We start from the raw sequence: 24,891 nt of genomic DNA on the forward strand, positions 1-24,891 counted from the left end.
CACCCACGTGAGAAGGAGGCAATGCAAACCGCTTCCAAAATCTTGCCCCCCACCAAAAAGTTGCAGGCATTTATCAAGGATCAACACTGATTCAAAGATAATACAGGTAGTCCTTGACTTACGACCACAATAAAGGCCCCAAAGCTCCACTGCTAAGTGAGACATTTGTTAAGTGAGCTTGGCCCCATTTTACTCATGACTTTTGTTGTTTTATCAATGTATAAAATACGTAAAAAATAGGAAGGAAAAAGAGAGGGGGAAAGGAAATATGAGGTACAAGGAAAGAAAGAAAAAAATGTTGACTTCCAACTCTTTTTAGCACAGTACAAGATAACAACATTACAGCATCAACATTTTGCTTTCGGGAACTTCCGGTTTGTCGGCTTCATGGCGGCAGGGATTTGCGAAGCTGCGCGATCCCTGCCCGCTAGCCGCTTCTGGGGCTCCGACCCAGGCGGGTGCGAGCTAGAGCTGCCCTGCAGGGGGCAGCTGAAGGTAGGGGGATCCGGAGAGGGGTTTGGGGTGTTGCAGACCCCCTCCCGGCAGTAGAACCCCCTTTCCCAGGACGGTGCAGCGGCGGTCCGTAATGGCCGCCACAAAGAAGCTGGCAGCCGGGTAAGAATGCGCAGGAGGAAGTGGAGAAAGTGCTTGAGAGGAGAAAGTTTTTCTTGGCTCCTAGGACTCTAAGACATATTTAATAAAATTCCTGAAAAGTATGACTTTCTGAATAATACCTGCCAGAAGAGGAAAAAAGCGGCTGTTTGATGGTGCTGAAAGGATAGCTTTCCCTCTTTTCCTACTGGAATAAATAACTGGATATTAAGAAACCTATTTTTTTAGGTGAAAATTGGTTTTAGCGATGAGTGGGAAGAGAGAGGATTAAAAAGAAAATATTTGTATACTAAGACTTTGTTGGAGCAGATGCCTTAAGGATTTGAAGACTAGAAGATATTGCAATAAGATTTTAAACAGATTTGGACTTTCTTTCTCTTTGATTGATATTACCCCAGAAGGAGAAAGTGAGAACTCTGCCTTGGTTTGGACTGACTGATAACTTTGGGACTGTTTTTTTTTTTTTTTTTCTTTTGAATATTCTGGTTGTTGTAAGAAGAAAGAAGGGAAAAGAAAAGAAAAGATTTATAATGGCGCTTTCTGTTGAGGAACTAAGAAAAGAATATGAACAAGCAAAAAAATGGTAAAGATGGTGTGGAAGAAGCTTTCCTTTTTTAGAAATGGCACTTACTAACTATCAACAAACATTACAACAGATGAAGACAGCAGAGGAACAAGAAAGAAAGGAAGGAGCCATTTTTAATGAATCTCAGAATTTGATCAAGAAAGAAGGAAGAGAGAAAAGAAGAAAACTAAAGGACTTAAGATCTAAAAAACATTTAAGAAAGGGAAAAATAAGGTGCAAAACCAATATGATGATAGTAAACAAAAGGGAAAAGGAATACGACAGAGAAGGGAAGCCGGTAAGGCAGAGGTTAGAAGAAGGGGGTAGAAAGGTTTGTTGGGAGAAGAAAGAAAGGGAAAAGGTGGAGAAAAGCTACAATGTTTTGAAATTAAATGGAAAAAAGAAATTTTTATGGATAATGGATAAAGTATAATTTTTTAAAAGATTTTGCAAGGTACATAAGATGAGATGGTAGTATTGTAATGGTTTAAGAGTTGATAAGAGATTAAAATGTTAAAATGTTTAAAAATGATTGGCTTTAAAATTTAATAATAGGGAGGTTTAGAATACTGTTTTAATTAAAGAGTTTAATAAGATTATGGTATTGATGTTATTATAAAATTTTTATTATAGTATCTTTTTTTTAATATTTGGATTTATTGTCTAATTATGTACTTAATTATTTTGGATGTATTAGTTAGATAGAATGTACCAAGCAAAATCGGATTGGGTATTGGATATTATTTTAAAGATTAATTTGACTAACTTAGGGGGGAGATAGAAAGGCATCATACTCTGATTAATGATTTCAGGAGAATCTTATTTTCTTCTTTTTTATAAGGAATGAGACAAAGGGATGATAAAAAATGGACAAAAGATACAAATATAATGATTCAAACTAAGATGATTAATTAAGATAGAATTAAGAAGGGTGAAATATGTGGAGAAGTTAATATAGAAGGCTTAGAATGGTAAATAAAATAAGTAATGATATGTAAGATGAGCATGAATATAATTGAAGTCCGTGAGAGAGAGACACCTGGGTCCAAGTTACTTTCCCAAAAGATTTTTTTATGTTTTGTGTGTTGTGTGTATATGTTTTTGGGGGAGAATTAGTAAAAACTTGTAGAAATATAGAATGAGAATAATGGTAACTAAGTCAGAAAGAAATAGATGAAATAATAATAATGATATTGAATAAGAGTAAAGAGAAGTAAAGAGAAATTGAATAAGAGGTTTTGGTATGTTATATGGAAATGGTTTAAAACAGAATCATAATTTATCTGACTTGTTAAATTTACAATGAAAAAAGGTTTAAACATGTAATGAATAATGATAATTTGTGTGTTTTAAAAATTAATAAAACTTGTTTAAAAAAAAAAAACATTTTGCTTTCACACATTAGTATATAACTAGTCACTTCTATAACAACAAATCTATCTAATCGGCAAAGTCAAAAGTTTCAATTTGTTTTCATCATGAGCACAAAATCCAGAATAAAATATCCAATTTTTTTTTATATCCAAATAAAAAAAACATAATTAAATATCTTCTCCTCTTTGAATAAAGCAAGCAACTTAACTGTTTCTGCTTTACTATTTCCTTGCTGTGGAAATAGCATGCATTTCTATTTGCACTTAACAATCTTAATAAACTACCACCACTTATGATAGTTTTGCCCCATTTTACAGCCTTTCTTGCCACCGTTGTTAAGTGAATTGCTGCAGTCATTAACTTAGTGCATGGTTGCTAAGTAAATCAGGCATCCCCATTGACATTACATGCCAGAGGTTCACTAAAGGTGATCATATGACCCTCAGAAACTTGCAACGGTCATAAAAATAAGTCAGTTGTCAAGTGCCTGATTTTGGATCATGCAATGGTTGTGTGAAAAACAATCATAAGTCACTTTTTTCAGTGCTGTCGTAAATTTGAATGGTCATTAAATAAACTGTTGTAAATCGAGGAATAATAATAATAATAATAATAATAATAATAATAATAATAATAATAATAATAATAATAATAATACTGTAATAATCACATATAGACACAGCCACCTATTTCAATTCTGCTCATTCAACCATTTGAAAAGAAAAAAAGAAAAGAACCTTTGGAAGATTCACAAGCATATCAAACTAATGAATTCCTTATCTCTTTCCTCCTCCATGAATAATGAAAGAATTCCCAGTGGCCAATTTTCAGTGCGTAACAAACTACAGTTTCTCATTTTCAGCTGGAGCAGACAACTGTGTGTTTGCTACAAACTGTGATCAGGAGCTACTCTCCATTTGAGCTTGTGCAGAAAGAAAAGAGAGAATGGGTACAGTCAGGGATGGGCTGCTACGGATTCGCCCGGGTTCGGAAAGGACCTGTTGCTAATGTTATGGTTGATTCGGAGAACTGCCCAATCCCACCCCTGGGTGGGCCCTCCCACCCTTCCCCTCCCCTCCCCTCCCTCCCAGGAGTCTCCACGCGGCCCCTTTTGGATGTGAGGGAAGTGCAGGGCCTGCACGAAGGCTCGGGGAGGGGGTGTCAGGTGGTGCTCCATTCAAAATTCAAGAAAGAAAACTTAGACTCTTTAGATTAGAGCAAAGATAACTTTTACTGAATTTGAAGTGGTAACATCAGTAGAATTCTGAATCTGAGAAATTAGGCGCGCAGATCACATATACAAAGTGTTGGAAACGTTCCCACCCCTCATAGTTCAAATGATTCTTCCAATTAAAAGTTGTGAATATGATCATGTGGGCATCTTCGGGTGGTGATGAGGCCTCTGTCCGTTGACCTTGGCATATTTTGATAAAGATTTGCAGCTGTGCAGAGAAAAGAAAGCTAAGCGAGAAATAGAAACTTAAGAGCAGGAATTTATACTCCCCCCTCTCCTCATTTACACCACACAAGAATGTAACACCTCCAGCTCTCTTCCCAGACGTTATCCCCCCTCCTCCCCCCCATTACTTATGGCAGCCAAAAGATACAAAGCAGTAGTAGAAGATCCAAAAGATGCAAAGCAGTAGTAGAGGATCTTGAAGGCTGACGGGGGGGGGGGGGAATGGGGAGGGGGGGAAACTCCCGGAACTTCCAGAAGTCTGGAAATGGGCCCGTTTCCAGCCCTCCAGAGGGCTTCCGGAGCCCAGGATAGGCAATTTTCACCCTCCCAGTTTTTGCCCTCCCTCGGGAGCCTGGAGAAGGGGAAAATGCTGTGGTGCAGGAGGCCTACTAGGTCACGCCCACCATGGCCACACCCACCCAGTAACCGGGAAGAGAACCTGTTGCTGACCTTTTAGAAGCTCACCCCTGGGTGCATTTGTTCTCTCCCTTGGTTTGGCTGAGCATCTGGATGCAACTCTTTAACTCTTCAGTCAGAATCTGCAGCTGCTAATGGACCCAAGTGTTACTCTTGTTTGAAAACCCAGTGGACTTCAAAATATTTTCATGTTCCTGCTGTCTCGGCTTTCGAGCTTCCAATAGATGTTTAAAAAAGCAGTAAATTTAACCAATAAGTCTCTTGCCAGAAATCTTGTTAGTGTGATCTTGATTATACGTGAGATTATACGTGAATATGATGCTTGCATCATTCACAGTGTGCATTTGATTCCCCTCCAAAAATGCTGAGAAGAAAATTGCTGAGAAATATTAACGTGAAGAAAATTGCTGAGAAATATTAATGTGAAGATTGTTACACACACACACACACACACACTTTTATTTTTACATTTAATTCTTATTGCTTATTTATTTTATGATCTGCCTTCCTTAGTTCTTGTAGTTTAAGAGTCATGGATGAGTTTAACCTGTAGGAATTCTTTCTCAGCTAGAAATTAAGGTAAGAATATAGTTGAAGAATATAGAAACAGTGGGAAAAAAATAAGAATGAAAACCACATAAATCCCCCTTTTTCTTTGTCCATTCTTCCTATAAGAATTATGAACATAAAGTAAATGAAACTGCTGAACCAAATCATTAAAGGATTTCCAAGAGAGTAGCAAATAGGTTTGCAGTAAGGATGGCTCTGTATTACAAAGAGTGAATACATTCTTGCTAAGGAATTAATTAAAGTATATTTTTGAAGATATTTATATCTATTTATAACTTGTCACTTCCGGCTTTATATATCATTTGGTTTCCCTGTTAATACTGAGTATTCTTCATTTTTCTCTTCAAATGCAATCGACCAGTTAACAGGTTTCAAAACCAGTCATATCTGGATAGTTGATTCTTTATTGTGGAGAAACTATTTTGACAACCAGAAAATACCATAGAAGGATCAAAGTACTTATGCATTAATATTTTAAATCAAAAGTACGAATCACATGAATCATGAAAGTTGTTTGTATTTGTATCGAAACATACTTTTTTTAAGCGTTTCACACCATCTGTGTTGATGAAAAGTCGATGACTAAACATCTCTGGAATTTATATCAGAATTCTCAGAATTCATCTAATGAATGGGACTTGTTTCCATTTTGTCAACTTGTATTCCATTTCACACATGGCACGAATTGTTCTGAAATATTGGTTTCCGAACAAAATGAAACTATCAGTGAAATTCTACACTCATCAGCAGTTGTGGCCTAACCATACCCTTCCCATCAGTCAAGACTAGGCTTAGTTTATGGGAAGCTGTAGAAGGGGGTTTAAGAAAATGTAGATGTTTTGTTTCAGTTTTGCCATCTTAAATATGAAAAGACTGAGGTATTTCATTGGCTTAATCATAACCCTAGTAGTGTTCAGCAGACATACAACTTGTGTAATAAAATATTGTTTATATTTGATCTGCTCTTTTGTCATTTGTTCTAGCCAAATTTTAATTATCTGCCAATATTTTTGAGATGCACCCCAATATGAGTCCGAATTGCTGGAAATGCAAAAAAAAGAAGGAACTTTTTTGCATATGTGGTGGTCCTGTACAGAGGCTCAAAAATAAAATATTGTTTAAACTCTAGGCAATTACTCAGTAATACTAATTTCTAATAATACTGCGTTAGTGAAACCACACTTGGGATGCTGTGTCCAGTTCTGATCACCACATTACAAAAAAAAAAAGTTGTGACCCAAGAAAGATGCAGAGAAGAGCAACCATGATGATAAGTCTGGAGGCTAAACCATATGATGAAAGATTGAGTGAACTAGATATTTTTAGTCTAATAAAGAGGGGTGACAAGACAGAGGTTTTCTAGTACTTGAGGGGCTGTCACTTTATTCTACAAAGCAGCTGTGAGCAGAACAAGAAGTACCAGGATCAGAAGTAATGGGTGGAATATCATTAAAGAGAGATTCGACCTAGAACTAGGGAGAAATTTCCTGACAGTGAGAACAATTAATCAGTGAAATGGCTTGCCTCCAGAAGTTGTGGGTCCTTCATCACTGGAGGTTTTCAAAAAGAGACTGTACAGTCAACTGCTTGAGCAGGAGATTGGGCTAGAACAGGAATGTCAAACTCGCAGTGTCACGGAGGCATCACATGATATATCTTGACTTTTCCCCCCTTCGCTAAACCGGGCATGGGCATGAGCCAGCGCATGACACATCTGGCCCATGGGCTGCAAGTTTGACAGCCCTAGGCTAGAAGATCTCCAACGTGCCTTCCAATCCTATTATTCCAGAGGTGAATTATTAGAATTGGGTAGCTGGGAAGCCTGTGGGGCTACAGATGACAAATCTGTTGATGGGGAGCAAATACAACATCGTTTTTGTTTTGTTTCACCCTAGAAGATAAAGAAGGCATTAATTGTTGAACCGATCAAACAACGGCACTTACTTTAGTGCTACTAATTTGCAAATGAGATTTCTACTCATCCTCTCCAAGAAAGAAAACAAAGAAAGAACTCTAAGGAGTGGTTTTTAAATTAACTTTTAAGTTTGTCCTGTAACTTGCAACATAAGACTGAGTTATCCCACTGGTTTTCTAAGGTTCAGGTATTAACATAAATACAGCCCATTAACACTTGTTCCTCTCTGTCAGGACATAAATTAAGTCTGCAGGTGTTCCATGAAGCTTTACCCTTGGCACTAATTAAGCCTTGATAATTAGGTTTGTTAAATTCAGGCCTTTAAGCTTATACTCCCTCTTTGGGTTGGCAAAATTAAGATTTGCAATATGGAAAGTCAGCTTCTGTTCGAAGCCCCGTTCCTATTTTAAAGCAAGGCGGCGGTTAGAAATTCTTTCATGCTTTTATGGCAGCAAATATGAAACCGAACTTATTTTATGTGTTAATGCGCATTTATATCACACCCATCATGCTTGAATAATGACAACAATACGTTTTTATCTCACCCATCCTCAGGCACCAAAGTGCCTTTGTTCTTCTTTAATGAAGGTCTTGCTTCAAAAGAAGTGAGCGATCTGGGATCTGCTTGAGGAATCATTTCTTTTTCTTCATCTACAGGATTACCGTGGTGCAATCTCGCACATAAATGCATTGTGTTTCTGGTAAACTTGCTAACAATCCTTACTGTTAGGGAAAGATTATTAGAAACACTGGAGCACACTAGCACCTTTGGTGGAAATGATCACAGATCCAGCAGTTTGGGAAATTAGATTCCACAATCTATGCAATGAAATCAGAACAGTGCATTTTCTGTATGGTTTGAATTTTTATAGTATAGCCATCCATTCATATTTGACTCTTGACCGCTTATAAGAGTTAAAAGCAATGGAGCAAAACCAGATTCCAATGCCAGAAGCATATCTACTCTGTTAATAGGTGTTCAGAATTGTTTGCTTTAGGATGTGTATTTTTCTTCTTATAAAATTATCCGAAGTCCCTGATTATTTTTATTTTTGGTTTCTTAATCTAAACAGCTTTGCTTTGTTGGAAGAAATATCCTTCTGGGTTCAGTTCCAAGTGGGGAAGAAAGACACTGGAAACATGGTGACTGCTTGGAAAGATGGTTTATTGATGAACAGGATGGGTTCCTGGGCAGAAAAAAAGGAAAAAGATGCTGAGAGTCCTCTGGGTTTTATGCCCTCTGTTAGGATTTGAATTTGAGCTTGTATTCTGATTGGTTGTCAGACTCCCACGGGGCCATGCAAGGGCAACTCTGTAGGCTGTCCTGAGTCCCAGGCTTGGTTGAGCCTTACTGGATGATGATGTAATGAAAGGGCTTTGGGCAATTCCTATCGCTCTACCTGGAGATCTTTGTTATGTAAAACAGACTGTCCCAGGCCAGAGTAATGGCCTATTAGCGGGTGGTGGTGATGAGTTTCTGCCTCTCTGAGTTTCTACTATTCTTTTAGGGGAAATATTCTGCCTTTTTAGTATATCCTAAAATATTTCATTTTCCTAGGAGTGGGGTGGGTTTAAACTTCCAACAGGTTAATTAACAAAGTAATTTGCATGGGACAGACAATTTAGTATAGTGGTTAGGCTAGAACCTGGGAAATTGAGAATTTTAGTTCTGCCTTACACACACACACACACACACACACACACACACACACACAAACATTTTTTATGGTTAGATGGATATAATTTTTAAAAAAGTTTCAGTAGGTTTTTTTCTTAAATTAAACAAAAACAAAATCTGATTTGTAGTTGGAGGAGTCCCTGCTAGGAGAGGTAAGGGGTGTTGCCATGACTCATTGCAGAAGAAGACAGTGGATGAACGTTGAATGGAGTGGATGAATTCAGAAGAAGAGAGAAGGATGAACGTTGCAAAAGAAGACAGTGGATGAACGTTGAATGGAGTGGATGAATGCAGAAGAAAAGAGAAGGATGAACGTTGCAAAAGAAGACAGTGGATGAACGTTGAATGGAGTGGATGAATTCAGAAGAAGAGAGAAGGATGAACGTTGCAAAAGAAGACAGTGGATGAACGTTGAATGGAGTGGATGAATGCAGAAGAAAAGAGAAGGATGAACGTTGCAAAAGAAGACAGTGGATGAACGTTGAATGGAGTGGATGAATGCAGAAGAAGAGAGAAGAATGAACGTTGCAAAAGAAGACAGTGGATGAACGTTGAATGGAGTGGATGAAGTCAGAAGAAGAGAGAAGAATGAACGTTGCAAAAGAAGACAGTGGATGAACGTTGAATGGAGTGGATGAATGCAGAAGAAAAGAGAAGGATGAACGTTGCAAAAGAAGACAGTGGATGAACATTGAATGGAGTGGACGAAGTCAGAAGAAAAGAGAAGGATGAACGTTGCAAAAGAAGACAGTGGATGAACATTGAATGGAGTGGACGAAGTCAGAAGAAAAGAGAAGGATGAACGTTGCAAAAGAAGACAGTGGATGAACGTTGAATGGAGTGGATGAATGCAGAAGAAGACAGAAAGATGAACGTTGCAAAAGAAGACAGTGGCACAACCTGTTCTGTACCCTTCCTACTAAAACAACTCTGAATGCAATTCAGGCACACAACCCTAGGTGACAGGTTTGGCTTTCCTGAAAGAAGAAAGAAGGCATGCTTGGTTTGGACAGGTATGCTGTCCAAGGTATGATGCACATGACTGTGCTGAAGTTTCCCATCGGAAAGACAACAAGACAGCAAACCACTGCCTGTGACTTCTGTTTCCAAGACTGCTTCTGCAAGCACTTTCAGTTAGAAGGGTCTTTCCCCAGTGAGAACATCTGTGGCCCCAAATGATGCATCAACTGAGTATGAGAGTCAAGCTTCCTCTCACTTTGGTCTCACGCAAGGCAGGTCGTTGTTTCCTTCTGACCTGTTCTGTTGTTCACCCGCACAAGCATCTATTTAAATCCTCAACATCCGTGCTAGGGTTGGGACAGCATATTTAACACTTTTACTTAACAATATTTAAAAAAAAACAAGTGGAAGGTTCCTTTGAGGATTTCTGATTACTTGTAACATGTACTGGAACATCAAGTAGCATAATCAGAATGGATTTCCTTGCTGGTTAATATTTTATTTATTCCATAAATATATTATCCATCAAATTGCATGTTTGATAAATGTCATTTTTCATCTAGAACAAATGAAACTACATTGAAATCACTCCAGTTGGAGGCATTTGTATGCAGCAGTCATAATGGCATTTTATTTTATTTTCTTCATTTGTGAGATAATAGATGAAAATCTCAGTTGTAATCACTGGAACTTAGCTAAATCAGATACCGTGTTTCTCATATAATAAGGCCGGGTCTTATTTATTTTTTTTGAGCCCCGAAAAAATGGCTAGGCCGTCTTTTCGGGGGGTGACTTAATTCCCCCCCCTTGCATCTTCGGGCGGGCGGCGATGGTTTGGATGTTGACCTCGGCGTTGGTGGGGCACTTCGTATCGGGGTCAACACAGGCAGCACCATATCCAGGTGTGCAACAAAAGTACTTCCTAACGGCAAGCCCCCCCCACCATTCCCCCCCATTTCCCATGTTTTAATATAGGCCTTAATTTGGGGGGAGGGGCTTAATTTCATTTCATGCCTATAAAACATGCTGGGACTTCCTATTGGGAGAGGCCATATTGTTGGAGAAACAGGGTAGATAGATAGATAGATAGATAGATAGATAGATAGATAGATAGATAGATAGATAGATAGATAGATAGATAGATAGAAAGATAAGATAGATAGAAGAGATAGATAGAAGATGATAGATAGATAGAAGATAAAGAAAGAAAGAAAGAAAGAAAGAAAGAAAGAAAGAAAGAAAGAAAGAAAGAAAGAAAGAAAGAAAGAGAAAGAAAATAATTTTCAACTCCTAGAGACCATATAGACACTCTTCATGAAAATATATATCTAATCTTTCTTTCAGGTCTTCCAATGATGTACACATCACCATTGTGACTTAGTCTATCCACCTTCCTGCTCATCAACCTTTTATTCTTTCTCCTTCTGCCTTTCCCAACATTAGAGCCAGAAAGCTGGGTTCTTCACACAATGTGTCTGAAATAGGATAATCTCAGCCTGGTCTTTTGTGCCTTAAGTAAGAACTTCGGGTTGATTTGTCTATGGGGATTCTCAATCATCCAGATCATGGTTGTCCCAAAGGTGCTTTTTCAAAAGGCAACTGGACTTTCTTGGATTTTTTTTTTCTTTGAAAACATTTCACTTCTCATCCAAGAAGCTTCTTCAATTCTTTGGGTTGATTTGTTTGATGAGCCGGCAGTTTGTTTTCTTGGTTATCTCCGGAGTCGATAGTCTCCAACACCAAAGTTCAAAGGTGTCAATACTCTTCCTATTCCATTTTTTCAAAGTCCAACTTTCACTTGCATAGAGCACTACAACAAATACCATGGGTTTGCACAAACCTTATCTTCGTAGGGACACATTGCACCATTTGAATATCTTTTCCAAAGCACTTTTCTTGGCCCCTTCTTCCTTTACTGTTGATGATTCAATTTATTCTTTTTCAGTTCTAAAATAAATAAAGTAAATAAGTAAGGGGTGGGAGAAAAAATTTAAAAAATCACTAAGGATTTAATAGCCTTTGCAATTTGTTATCATTCATTGTACTAAAGGTATCATTGCCTAGAAAACAAAAGTTAATTGATGTTTTCAAGAAGCACCATAATAATCCCTATATATCAGAAAGCAAAATATATAACTGAGATTTTTTCAGACAAGTCAGGAGCTATAAGTTTGCAGAAATGTGTGTAAACGTTTTCTACATATCAGAAGCTGATCACTCCTTAGCATTTGTAGTCTCCACTTATTTAAATTATTTATACTCTATATTGTTTTAAATTATTTTTACTCAACTTTCTCTGAATTTTCACATGAAATAATGACCAGGAATGCCAGATTCTCCTTCAAAATTAGTTAACACTTTAAAAGTATTTAATAAAAATATTAAAAATGACAGAATGAGGATAGAAAAAAATATAGAATTTGCAGTCTCTTGGGTCAAACTCCACTTGAATGTCATATTAGAGCAAAACCAAAAGCTGTCACCATTTTTTCCATCGGATTAATCCTTTTAGTTTGCAATTCTGTGTGCTGGTCATTTATTTCGAGTAAGCATTCATCAGATAAGTCTGCATTTCCATTTTTTTCTCTTAGGCCCGGAAAGTGGAACTTAGACTGAGCAGATAAATTAAAGCAAACCCAACATAGAATTTATTTAACTCAATTTGGAATCCACTTCTAATATTGCAAAATTATATATGGATTTGTACCACATCCAGAAGTTGATATAATATTTCAAATTCATAGTTTGCTTTGCTTTGTTTTAAATCAAAAGAGACTTCTACTAGTATGGGGTAGAATTTATGGTAGTTTATAATCATAGATCACAATCTTATTTATTTATACTTTTTCAGCCTCGTTCCTGGGATTTACATTCTATTTAGAGCTTAATAGCCATTTTTAATCTTTTAAAAGTGATACAATATACTCACTTGTTTACAATCAATTTGTAAAAGGACAGCCAGAGGTTTTTTTAAAAATTTAATAATAGATCCCTTTCTTTTTTTAAAAAAAAGAAACATGCTTTCTTTGCTTTCCAGTTAAAAAGTTTCAAATTTTCTTACAAACGAGAGATAGAATTAAGAGACTTTCCAGTCTGGCTTATTGTTGAATGGCAGGGCACAAAAAACAGGGGGAGGGGTAACATAGCAATGGGGAAGAATTTAAGTCCCACATTTGTGATGGTCTTTCCAGTTTTTGAGTTTAAAATCAAACATACACACATCCCTCAGAGTCATGATGTAGTTATGACTGTAATATATACTACTGTAGGAGATGACAGGCTGAGCCCAAGGGAAGGATCAAGCGCATCATCAGTTTTGAGTCCCTTTGTGCCCACAAGAGATCTAAGTTCACCTGTCATGCTCCTGGTGGAGACTGACTCCGAGGGAGAGGAGAACAGCCGACAGGGAGTGGAGATGTGGCTCCGGAGGTTGTGGAGGAGGCTGACTGAGCAGTCAGAGGAGGACCCAGGCCCTCTTCATCCTAGGGCACGCAGGCAGGAGAGGATAAGGGAGAGACATGGTCTACTTGGGAGGAAAGGGCCTTGATCCCCTTCATGGGCTGCAGCCGTGACAACTGAATAAGAGGACGGACCTGTGTACGGGTGAATACTGGAAACAAAGCATGGAAATATCTCTAGTTTAAGATTCCTCTCTGAGTTTGGCGTCCTTCCCAGTGTGTGTTATCTGTGGATGTCTTCCAGCCCTTATCTTGCCTGGTTTGTGTTGCTTTTTTCCAGCTTCTTGTAACTGTTTGTGTGGGAGTTTTTTGGCTTCCGTCAAGAATATTCAGAGCTTGGAAGCAAAGTGAAGGAATAAAAGGGGCTTCACCTGTTTTCTGTGACTGTGTTTGTTTTGTATCTCACCCTGGGTCATCACATTAGCCCTCTTGAATTCCGTTGACTCTTATCTACCACCAATTTGCCTTGACTGTTAGTAGTTCAGATTCTCGTAGAGAGCTATCATGGAATAAACTCATTTGAACAATCCTGGTTCCTGATTGCTTATCCCCAACAGCTACTAACATGTAATAGATAGGTTATTTCCCAGAAAGTCTACTGTAAAAATTTCAGACATTTTATCTTCAGAAGGTAATATTAATTACCAATGCCTTGCCAGCCTAAATAATTGAACTGGATAATTTGTTTTAGTTGGCAAGAAGCCACATATTTCTGGGAAATCAATTTCCATCACATTCCAAAGTATAAGTCTGCTGTTGCATTTTGAGATCAGTTAGGAGTAACCTTTATTAGTGTGGTTTCCTTTTCAAACTCCTGTGACTTGAGAAACAAGTTATATTGAGTTTGACCCAAATGTATCCTGGAGTCCAGGGAGCTGTGACCACAATATACAAACACGTTCAAGCTTCAGATGGGATCCAAGCCATGTTTGTTCAATGTGCAGTTGGTTTCATTTCATTTCATTTTCCAAGATGAGAAAATGAAGAATATGAAGGGGAAAATCCGTTGTAGAAAGATTTATTTATTTATTTATTTACAAATAGGATCAGTATACATTTCAAGTGGGAGTTGAATCTTGTCCATTGCTCAAAAGATATTTTTTTTTCTTTTTTTAATGTTTACAACAATTGACTTATTTTTCTTTTTAGAACTAAGGAGAAATTTCCTGACAGTTAGAACAATTAATCATTGGAACGACTTGCCTCCAGAAGTTGTAAATGCTCCAACACTGGAAGTTTTTAAGAAGAGATTGCACAACCCTTTGTCTGAAATGGTATAGGGTTTTCTGCCTAGGCAGGGGGTTGGACTAGAAGACCTCCAAGGTCCCTTCCAACTCTGTTATTCTATTCTATTTTCTAAAGTGTACAACTTTAAACTCTTATGACAGCAACCGTAACAATCTACTGTATAGATGGCCCTGTATTTATATAATAAAACTAAATATCACGAACAACTAACAAATTTTGGATGCATTTTTGCATAGTTTTGATGAATTTTTTTTGACTTCTGTTTTTCCTATTTTTCCTCAGTAGCTTTTTTACACTTGTGTGACATTTGGGTTATCTGTTCATGGTTGATTGAACTAAAAAACATGGCATTCTATAACTAGCATTTTAGAAAGCATCATGAATGAATGAATGAATGAATGAATGAATGAATGAATGAATGAATGAATGAATGAGTCTAATTCATAACCTCAAAGACAAAGAGCAAGCAACTTTACCTCTCCCGTATGAACCATAAAGTCTCTTGCAATGGAAAGACTTACAACAGCATTCAGGAAAGGAAACTGCAAGAGCTGAAAAACCATTGAAGAGCCAGAAGTTATTTCAAAATGTCATGTGACTGGTTAGATTTTTGTTGTTGTTCAGTCGCTAATTTATGTTCGACTCATGGACCACAGCACACCAGTCCCCACCGCATCCTCCGCTGTCTCCCAGATTGTGCTCCAATTCACATTCATTGTGTCAATGACACTATCTAACCATCTCATCCTCTGCTGTCACCTTTCATTTATTTATTTATTCATTCATTTATTTATTTATTTATTTATTTATTTATTTATTTATTTATTTATTTATTTATTTATTTATTTATTTATTTATTTATTTATTTATTTATTTATTTATTTATTTATTTATTTATTTATTTATTTGGTAAGTTAGTTAGTTAGTTAGTTAGTTAGTTATTTTATTTGTCAATCACTTACAAAATAATAGGTATAAGTATAAACATGAGTAAGAATACAGAAAATATGGACAATTAAATGGGGACAATAGGACAGGGACGATGGTCTTTCCCAAGATCAGGATCTGTTCCAGTGAGGCGTGCTTAGCTTGCAAAACACTATTGTCTATTTTGGAGTAACTCCAAAAACTTGGCAAAATTCTCATGCAGAGGGAATGAATATGAATTTTATTCAGGCCTGTACATTTCTTTCTTTTCATCTTCTCCGTCCTACTTAAATGCTCTGAGGTCCAATTCCCCTACCATGGTTAAGTTGTTGGAATAGGATTTAAGCAGTCAGGAACCCTATTACAATAAAAACTGTTCTTTCTTATTTTCTTTACCAACTGTATTCCCAGAGTAACACAAACATTTTCTATTTTAATACAAAACACAGCTTGATTTTTTTTTGCAGATACTTCTTCCCTGTCTTCCAAATGGTACTTAGTTTTCTGATGAGATCCTGCCACATGGCATGCAGTATCATCAAAATAAGTTTATATGTAAATGATATCTCTAAATAGCTGTGATTTAAGGCAGAATTGTTTTTGAAATGTCGTTCCATGCACAGTATACTCTATGTGTGGGTATTGTGCATGTGTATACAATTCTTCCTTGTTGCAACGTAAGTAAATATGCCTGTAATTTAAATTGATTTGGGGTTTTCTTGATACAATAAAGTTGACTTCTAGATGCAAAAGACAAAGAGAAAATATAATACTGTAAACAAGTCTTCCAAGTAAAAGACAAACTATTATACACTGGTGATTCCAGCATTTTATAGCATTATTATTTTTCTTTTATAATTTTAGAACTCTACACTTGAGGTTCAACTCTTTTGGGATTATTTGAAATATTTCTTCCTGTGTAATTTCTTGCTGACAGATTTACCTTCTGTGTCTTGATTGTTTTAAGTCTGCTGTCCCATTCTTTCCTTCCTCAATCTCTTCCCTGTAGGTATGATGGCATAACGGTAACTGGAAGCGGGATGCTATTCAACTTTGCTTCAGTGGCTGGGAGTCCCTGGGAGCATTGAAGTGATTTGGTAGAATCATTTACATCAGTGTTTTTCAAACTTGACAATGTTATGTTGAGTGGGGGAATTCTGGGAGTTAAAGACCAGACATCTTAAAGTTGTCATGTTTGAAAAACACTAATTTATACCCAGGAATCAGGCCCATACTCAACTTATTTCCACTTCCAGGAATTAAGAGAGGGCAAGATGACACTTTTTAAAAAATACAAATAGGAAACAATGGAGAAGAAAAGAAGCATAAGATTAAAATCCAAACAGTAAACTAGAAATCTAAAATGCCATGGAGATTATAGTTTTGGAATATGTCTAATTACCTATGAAGTATGGAATATATAAAATCATTTTTTTAAAAAAAATACTAAGAACTGCTATCATGTTTTAAATTAGAGATACGTATTAGGAACCCTGGGCAACAGAGTATGACTCTAACTGAAATTATAAGCTAATTTAACACATAGTCTATTTTTCTCCTCCTCCTCTCTCCTTTCTTCCCTGTCTCCCTCCCTTCCCCTTCCTGTTCCTCCTCCTCCTCCTCCTCCCTCTTCTGTATCTAGATCAAGCTTTAAACTACCTTTTTGTTTTAGTAGTTGACCAAAAAATAACTCATTATTGGTATATGTTTCTGGTACTAGCCAACATAGCAGCAGATGGAAGAGGTCTGTACTTGAGACTGTTGGTTTTACATTTAGGCATCCCAACTCTCAACCTATCTAGGGTCCTGTCCCTGTGGCTGAACTAGTTCTTCAAAATGCAGGTTGAAGATCATCAGCTGGAACATATTCTCAGAATGCCTAAAACCAGATGAACCAGGTCAAACTGCTGTCTAAATGCCTGAAGGCTATAGAATTTCCCCCTTTCCTTCTTCACACTTCCTAAGATGCTAGATTAATGCCCTCCTGTTCTATAAATCTTCCATTTCTTTGTCAGCTGGGTGGTTATGCGTTCATAAAACACTGCCATTTATATTACAGAATGACCCATTTGTAATTCCTCTTCATCTCATGTAGATGCGCGCGTTGATGCCATTAGAAATGCAGCATAATCTGCTGCATAGTATTGAATGGAGCTCAAACACTTCTGTTTACCTGTGAAATTGCCTATTAAAATTACAATAAAACCATAAAAATGACTTTTATGTCGCTCCTCTGAGAAGAAGTTTCAATTTACTGGTTCATGTGGAAGTATCTTGCACTTAATTGTAAAACATTTTTAGACAGATTTACTCCGATATTACGTGATGTGTTGAATTCATTGAAAAACTGCTAGTGGGGAAATGTTAAAGCAACCCAGTCTTTTTTTATAATCTTTATGTTTATTTACAAGAAGGGGATTAGAAAATAAATCTTTTAATCTGTTGTATTTTTCCTATAATCCCTAGCCAGTTTTGTGGTTGTGCATTTTATTTCTTTTATATTTCTCCACTTAGCTGATCTTTTTTGAGGGCATTTTGAGAGAGGAATAGTTGGAACTGACATATTTAACAGTATTCACATGAGAGATTTGTCGGCTTTCATTAACAATAGAAAAGGATGACATTTGTACAGTATTTCTTTTTTTCAGCAAGAGTGTAAAAACAGTGTCTCTTTTTCTCCCTTTAGAAAGGTCAAAGATCATACTTTCTGGAACCACTCTTGCTTCTCGAATGTTCTAGAAAATGAACACCATCTAATTTTGGAATGTGTAACTTACACTCCTACTACTTAACCTTTACATCGTCCAGTTTCTTTCTTCTGATTTACAAAATGGCAGGCAGTCTGTCATGCCCCTGTCAGACTCTGAATCCAAGGAGGAAGACGATAGGGAGGGGAGGGGAGGGGAGGGGAGGGAGAGTGTGGCTCCATTGGCTGTGGAGGAGACTGGGGAAGAGCAAAGTCCGGCTGGGCAGAGCAGGGGAGAGATAGAACAAGGGAGAAGGAGATCAGAGGAAGACCCAGGTCTACCCCCTCTTCAGTTTAGGGCAGGCAGGGAGGAATGGAAGGGAGAGCAACGTGGGTTGTGTGGCTTACAGGGGAGGAAAGGGCCCCGATTTCCTTCATTAGCCACACCTGGGAATTAAATTTTGACTGCAGCAGCTGCTGGGAGCAAATGTGACTTTATCCTGTGTTGTTGTTGCTTATCTTTATTCCTGGCTTCTTCCCAACAGTGTGAGTTCTGCCATGCCTTTATGTCTGGAGTTCTTGCTCCTGCCCTGCCAAACTAATTACCTCAGTTTGGCTTGATTTGACTTAATGTTACAGTTTTTGTTGACCATGTTTTGGACTTGATTCTTGCAGTTAAAGGCTGTTCCTGGGAGAGTTTTTCTCCAGCCAGAAGATAACCTGGACATTGGGGGCAAAGTTGGAGCTATTAAAGGGACTCTTATTGATTATCTGACTGTATTGTGCCATGCCCCGGATTATCACACAGTCCTTGACTTACAACAGCTCGCTTAGTGACCGTTTAAAGTTACCACAGCACTGAAAAAAGTGACTTATGATCATTTTCCACCTTTATGACCATTTCGGCATCCCATTGGTCTTGTGATTTACATTTGGATGCTTGACAACTGACTCACATTTATGACAGTTGCAGTGTCCCAGGGTCATGTGATCACTTTCTGTCAAGCAGACTCAATGGAGAAGCTAAGATTCACTTAACAACCGTGTTACTAATTTAACAACTGCAGCGACTCACTTAACAAATGGGGCAAGAAAAGTTTTAAAATGTCCAAAAGTCACTTAATAAATTTCTCACCTAGCAACATAGATTTTGGGCTCAATTTTGGTCATAACTTGAGGACTACTGTACTATTTTCCCATTGCTAATGGAAATGGAGATACTTCCACGTATGTGATACCGTCATACCAGCTCATAGAAGATCTGGACAGTATAGAAAGGAGAAGTTTCTGGGCTCCCCTTAGGTCATTAGCAAAGAAGATCCGTATTTTACAGATACAGATAGTCAGAGTTGGAAGGGACCTTATAGGTCATCTAGTCCAACCCCCTGCCCAAGCGGGAGACCCTACATCGTTTATGACAAATGGTAGTCCAGTCTCTTCTTGAAAGTCTCAAGTGATGGCACTCCCACAACTTCTGGAGGCAAAAGCAGTTCCATTGGTTGATTGTTCTCACTGTCAGAAAGTTTCTCCTTATTTCCAGGTTAAATCTCCTTGTTCAGTTTCCATCCATTATTCCTTGTCTGGCCTTCAGGTGCTTTGGAGAATAGCTGGACCTCTTCCTCCTCTCTGTGGCAGCCCCTCAAATATTGGAAGATGCTCTCCTGTCTCCCCTGGTCCTTCTCTTCACTAGACTAGCCATGCCCAGTTCCTGTAACCATTCATCATATGCTTTAGTCTCCAGTCCCCTAATCATCCTGGTGGTTGTTCTCTGTACTTTTTCTAGCATCTCAAATATCTTTTTTATAACGTGGTGAACAAAACTGGATGCAGTACTCTAGGTGTGGCCTTACTAAGGCTTTTATAGAGTGATATTAGTCCCTCCCTTGATCTTGATTGTATCCCTCTGTTAATATAACTTAGGGTTGCATTAGCTTTTTTGGCTGCCGCTGCACATGGCTGGCTCATATTTAGCTGGTTGTCCACTAAGACTCCAAGATCCCTCTCACAGTTACTGCTATTGAGCCTGGTTTCACCCAATCTATAGGTGTAGTTTTGGTTTTTCTTGCCTAAGTGTAGGACTTTACTTTTCTCTTATGTAAGATGACCTTTTCAGTTATTTCAGCAAACCACGTCTGTCTAGGGTTATCAGATATGCAGTCACAGGAAGACACCTCTGTTTCTCTTCCAGTTTTGTCTACTTGTCCTCCATCCAGCAAGCATAGGCCTAACATAAAATATTGTCCAGCCTTTTGAGTATCTTATTTTGCTATTGTTTCTGGACTGTTTTCACAACAGTTGTCATTCAAACTTTCGGGTACTGTGACCTTGCACATTAATTACCTCTTTCTTTTCCTCCTCCGTTGACAGACTTGACAGCTTACATTTATATCATTTACATTTCCTTATTTCAGCAATCAGCTTCAGTCCACCTCCTTCAAAACTATGATCACTGTACATCACGTGACTCATCATATCTTTTTACGGTGAAATTTTACGGTGAAAACATCTTCATTGATTCTAGATGATCACTAGAGTATGTTCTTTACAATAAGTTTGTTGTGAAAATGCTACAGTCTTTCTGAAGTTGGAAAAGGTAATTACATACACTTATAGGTTTTTTTTCTGCTGCTTTTCTGCTGTAATTTTTGTTACAGATGCCATGAAAATTAAACATGTACTGCGTCCTCCTTCTTATCCCCCAGTTCCAATTTGTCCTCCTTTCCAATTGTCCATGACCTCCTTTGTCTGTTCAGATATCTGGTAACCCTACATGTGTCCGACCTTTATCTTCAGATTCATACATTCAGGACTGCATTATAATTTAAACTGAACTTGGACTTCCTTGGGAATAATATGATAATGGTTGTTTTTAGATTCAGAAGACAAGGAAAAATCATATTAATATTGAAAGGTCTTCCAGGCCAAAGACAGAACAGTGTATATTTAGTCTTATCTTATCCTAACTTCATATGTTCACAACCATCCAAAATTATCCAACTAGTAGGAGTTGGAGTTAGTTAGTTGGAGTTTGTTAGTTGGAACACTGACATTATGGCCTTTTTAGGTTCTTCTCTGACTATGCTCATCTCCTGTACAAGCTTTTCATTCTTATTGTAAAACCTTCCATAGTTTTCCCTTTAATTTCTCAGTCACTATATCCCCAAATAGAGTGACTTATAACTTCAGTTGGTCAGCTGGCCAAAATCTTCCTCTGCAATAATTCCACCCTTTATTTCCAATGCTTTTTTTATTTAGAAATGCCTCTAAAATTACTCTGTAGTTATAAGTTTGTCGTGTTAAATGAAGCTGGATACACAGAAAGCTCAGATACAGGTATAAGCAGACATTCTATACAGGTGTAAAGATGCATTCCAGTTTGCAGAAATAATGATTTTTCCAGACTCTAAATAAACAAAACAAAACAAAAATCAGCCAACCAGACAGGGTGGGAAAATGGCCGAAACTTTGAGATAAGTTTTCCTTTCCTTCCCTTCCTAAAGTATTTTCCCTTCCTAAAATACTAGTTCCTCTGCTCAGAATCTGCAGTGGCCTCTGCCTTCTGCCAGCACTACTAGCTAAAATTTTGTCCGTCCCCACCATGCCTGGTCAAAGATCCAGTGGTTTAACACAAAGGTGTCCCTGCTCTCTGCTTGTTTAATAGTTTGAAATTGTTCACTGGTCTTAAGTGTGACCTTTTCTCATGCTATCTTTCTATGAACAAGGATGAAAACAGGCTGGTCTCTGCTGCTTCCCAGGTCCTGTTTTTATATATGACAAACCACCTCTTACCACGGCGTGTTCACTGTTCAGCTGTTAAATTTGTTATTAAACTTTATGGACCATAAACCCCGTGGATACAAGGAAACTGAAGAGCATCACTATTACAGGAGTGTCAAAGAAGGAGACATATTTCATAGCGTCAACACTGTGCATCACATGCCATGCGCACAGAATCTCCCATTGCTGTAAGCCTCTGTGCTTTTATTTGATCTATAAAACCAAAGCAGGCTGCAAATGCTGATAATTAGGCTCAGCGCATTGCCCCCCCCCCCCCCAATGAATTAAGCCAGTTCATAAATCAAGCTGAGCATAAATTGTTGGGGAAATATGAAATGTTTCAGTTTAGTTACATCTTTGATTGATGTCCGTTCTGACAGGTATCCATTCCCAGTTTCTTGGGGGGGGGGGGGGAAATAACTCTAGATTCCCACCATGGAAGAAATACAACATTCTTTAAGAAAAAAATGCAAAAAACTATGGAAAATAGGTGCTCCCATAAAAGTATGTGATTTAACTGAAAAGTAATGTGTTAAATGTTAAAGATATAAATGAATATCAATATTAATGAATAGATTTGTATTGGTTTTGATAATATAGTATAATTTTAGAATGTACCAGACAGAATCCCAATGAAAGTTATGTGTTTTATATTAAGTATTATAAAGATAGGGGAAAGAGATAAAGGCATCATACTCCATTTAGTGTATAGGAGAAGTTTTTTTTTTCAAAGAAGAAAGATAAATGGATAGCTGGAAATAGAACAGACAAAGAATAATAAATATTATGATTTGAATTGAGAGGAGATAAATAAAATAAAATTGAGAGAATTTAAAAGAGAGGAGAAGCTATATAGAAAATTGAAAATGTTAAAAAGATATGAAATGGTATGTAAAATGAATATGAATTTGAATTTGTGTCTGTACCAAGAGTTTTAAGCCGGGACCAAGCAACTTTCAGAAAAGAGATTTTTTATGTTTTTATGTTTTGTGTTTTTGTGTATTTATGTTTTGTATGTCTTTAAAAATTAATAAAATTTGTTCAAAAAAAAAAAAAACCTGCCCAAAACATACCTTACCAGCATCTCTTCCACAGCCTTCAGAAACAGAGCCTTTATTTTGGTGAGTTATCAAGGGACGCTGAGCTTGTCGATCAGAAAAGTTGGAAGTTTGGCGGTTCGAATCCCTAGCGCCGTGTAACGGAGTGAGCTCCCGTTACTTGCCCAGTTTCTGCCAACCTAGCAGTTTAAAAGCATGTAAAAATGCAAGTAGAAAAATAAGGACCACTTTGGAGGGAAGGTAACAATGTCCTGTGTGCCTTCAGTGTTTGGTCATGCTGGCCACATGACCACGGAGATGTCTTCAGACAGCACTGGCTCTTTGGCTTTGTAACGGAGATGAGCACCACTCCCTAGAGCTGGAAATGACTAGCATGTATGTGCAAGGGGAACCTTTACTTTTATAAAGGGAAACTGGGTACCTTCATCCTTTCAGATGCTTCTAAGACTCACCCCTCTTTCCCTTGGCCCTTTCCCATGTTTAGAACCTGATTTTCAACACGCCGGGCAAATCCAAGCATTAAATGAGTGGTGTTCTCCATTTTAGGATGCTTACCTTTCCAGAGCTATTTAGAAAGCTTTTGATTAAATAACAGTAGAAGAGCACAAGCTATAAAACAGCAAACCACAGCACTAAGCAGCATTAAAATAGCAGCAGCAGTTAAACCATTATTAAAACGGAGTGCCATAAAATCATCCCAAAACAGACTGAGGTTTTTTTTTTAAAATAGCACAGTGTTCTGTGCTATGAGAGGAAGGTCACTAATGAGAGGAAGGTCGCTAAATACCTGCTGGCCACTGATTCCAGGAGGCCACACAGCAAGTCTGCAGTGCTTCATTAAATATAAGTAACCTTCGATACAGCTTCAACTTTTATCCTTTCAGTGGTGGAATGGGAAGACTCACGGGGCCAGGTGGCTATGGATGGCTGGGTGTGGACATCTGATTGCAGACAGGTGGGCTTGGCTGAGTTGGCCTGGCCAGGTCAGCGCGGAGAACTAGGTGCACCCCACTCGGCCCAGATGACTTGGGGTTGCTGGGTGGGCGTGGCCTGCTCCACACAGCCAACTGGATGTGTGGCCAATGTACACCTAGTTCTCCACGCTGACCTGGCCATGCTGATCCAGCCACGCCCACCTGGCTGCAATCAGATGGCTGTGACCACCCAGCCACACACACTTGGCCTCTGTGAGTCATCATACACCCTTTTAGCAGTTGTACATGAGTCGGCTCTCCTTCTAAATACCCAAAGTTTGGCTTGGTTCTGAAATGTATTTGGCTTCTCAAAAAAATAAAAAAATAAAAACCCTAGGGGTTGTGTTCTGAGCTGCTAAACAATTTGGAGACGTTCAATTTGACAGTTCCATCTGAACAATCAATCTGATTTGGAAAGTTGACTTGGTTCAGAGATTTGATCAAACGGCCTGTAAAAATCAAATATCTGAATTTCACAAGGGTTTGGTCCTCAGAATGTAATACTAGATTCAGATATGAAGCAGCAGTTAATATAACTAAGGCACAAATTCCAATTTACCTGGAATTTGTAACTTTTAAATAATTCTTTCTGTTCCATCCGATACCTGCTTAAGCTCCAAAATTCTCTATCATTGGGCACATTACTCACATCCATCCTTATGCCCCTATCTTAGAAATGTATCTAGTCTCCTGGTCCAGTATAAATTATGGCATTATCATGTGATTAATTGTGGGCATTTTGAATTTTTAGGTAAGAACTTGGTACAATTCAGTAGTGTGTGTGTGTGTGTGTGTGTGTGTGTGTATACATACATACATACATACATACACACATTCATACATACATGTCTCAGAAGGTGAACATTTAGGCCATTACATGCAGGAGAAATATCTCACATTAAAATCGTTTCAGCAACCATAACCCTTCCCCTATTTATAAATGATTTAGTGCTTTATAGAAATATGATCACATTTTATTGTCCTTTCTTGGGATTGTAGATGATCATGATCCTGTATCATAAATGTTGCATAGAGGACAAAGAATGTTGTGCCCTCCTGGTCTCCCTAAGCTGCTTTATGTTCACAAATAGCATAGCCACAGAGTTTCATAGAATGAAAGGATCATGAAGTGATTGGTTCGCAAGGAGATGGATGGAATTCCATACTTCCTTACAAGAAACTGCTGTTTGGGCATACTTTTTAGGAAAGCAGT

At 37.9% G+C, this 24,891-nt stretch overlaps 1 protein-coding gene across 4 annotated transcripts in view; it reads left to right on the forward strand.

Moving 5' to 3' along the window:
- WWOX (WW domain containing oxidoreductase) overlaps nucleotides 1–24,891 on the forward strand; it is a 575,077-nt gene that overhangs the window by 361,407 nt on the left and 188,779 nt on the right. Inside the window, exon 9 of one of the 4 annotated variants that reach the window (XM_087971627.1) lies at nucleotides 15,651–15,886. The exons of 2 other annotated variants lie outside the window; for them this stretch is intronic. In XM_087971627.1, coding sequence (XP_087827753.1) covers nucleotides 15,651–15,683 — 33 coding nt within the window. In that variant the 3' untranslated portion in view covers nucleotides 15,684–15,886. Of the gene's footprint in view, nucleotides 1–14,157; nucleotides 14,465–15,650; nucleotides 15,887–24,891 lie in introns of those variants that run through there. One more of the 4 variants, XM_087971628.1, reaches the window with a different exon arrangement.

This window comes from Notechis scutatus, chromosome 9 (genome assembly GCF_049901735.1).
Source record: "Notechis scutatus isolate UNSWTSFEM ecotype Mainland chromosome 9, rNotScu1.2, whole genome shotgun sequence".
Taxonomy (NCBI): Eukaryota; Metazoa; Chordata; class Lepidosauria; order Squamata; family Elapidae; genus Notechis; species Notechis scutatus.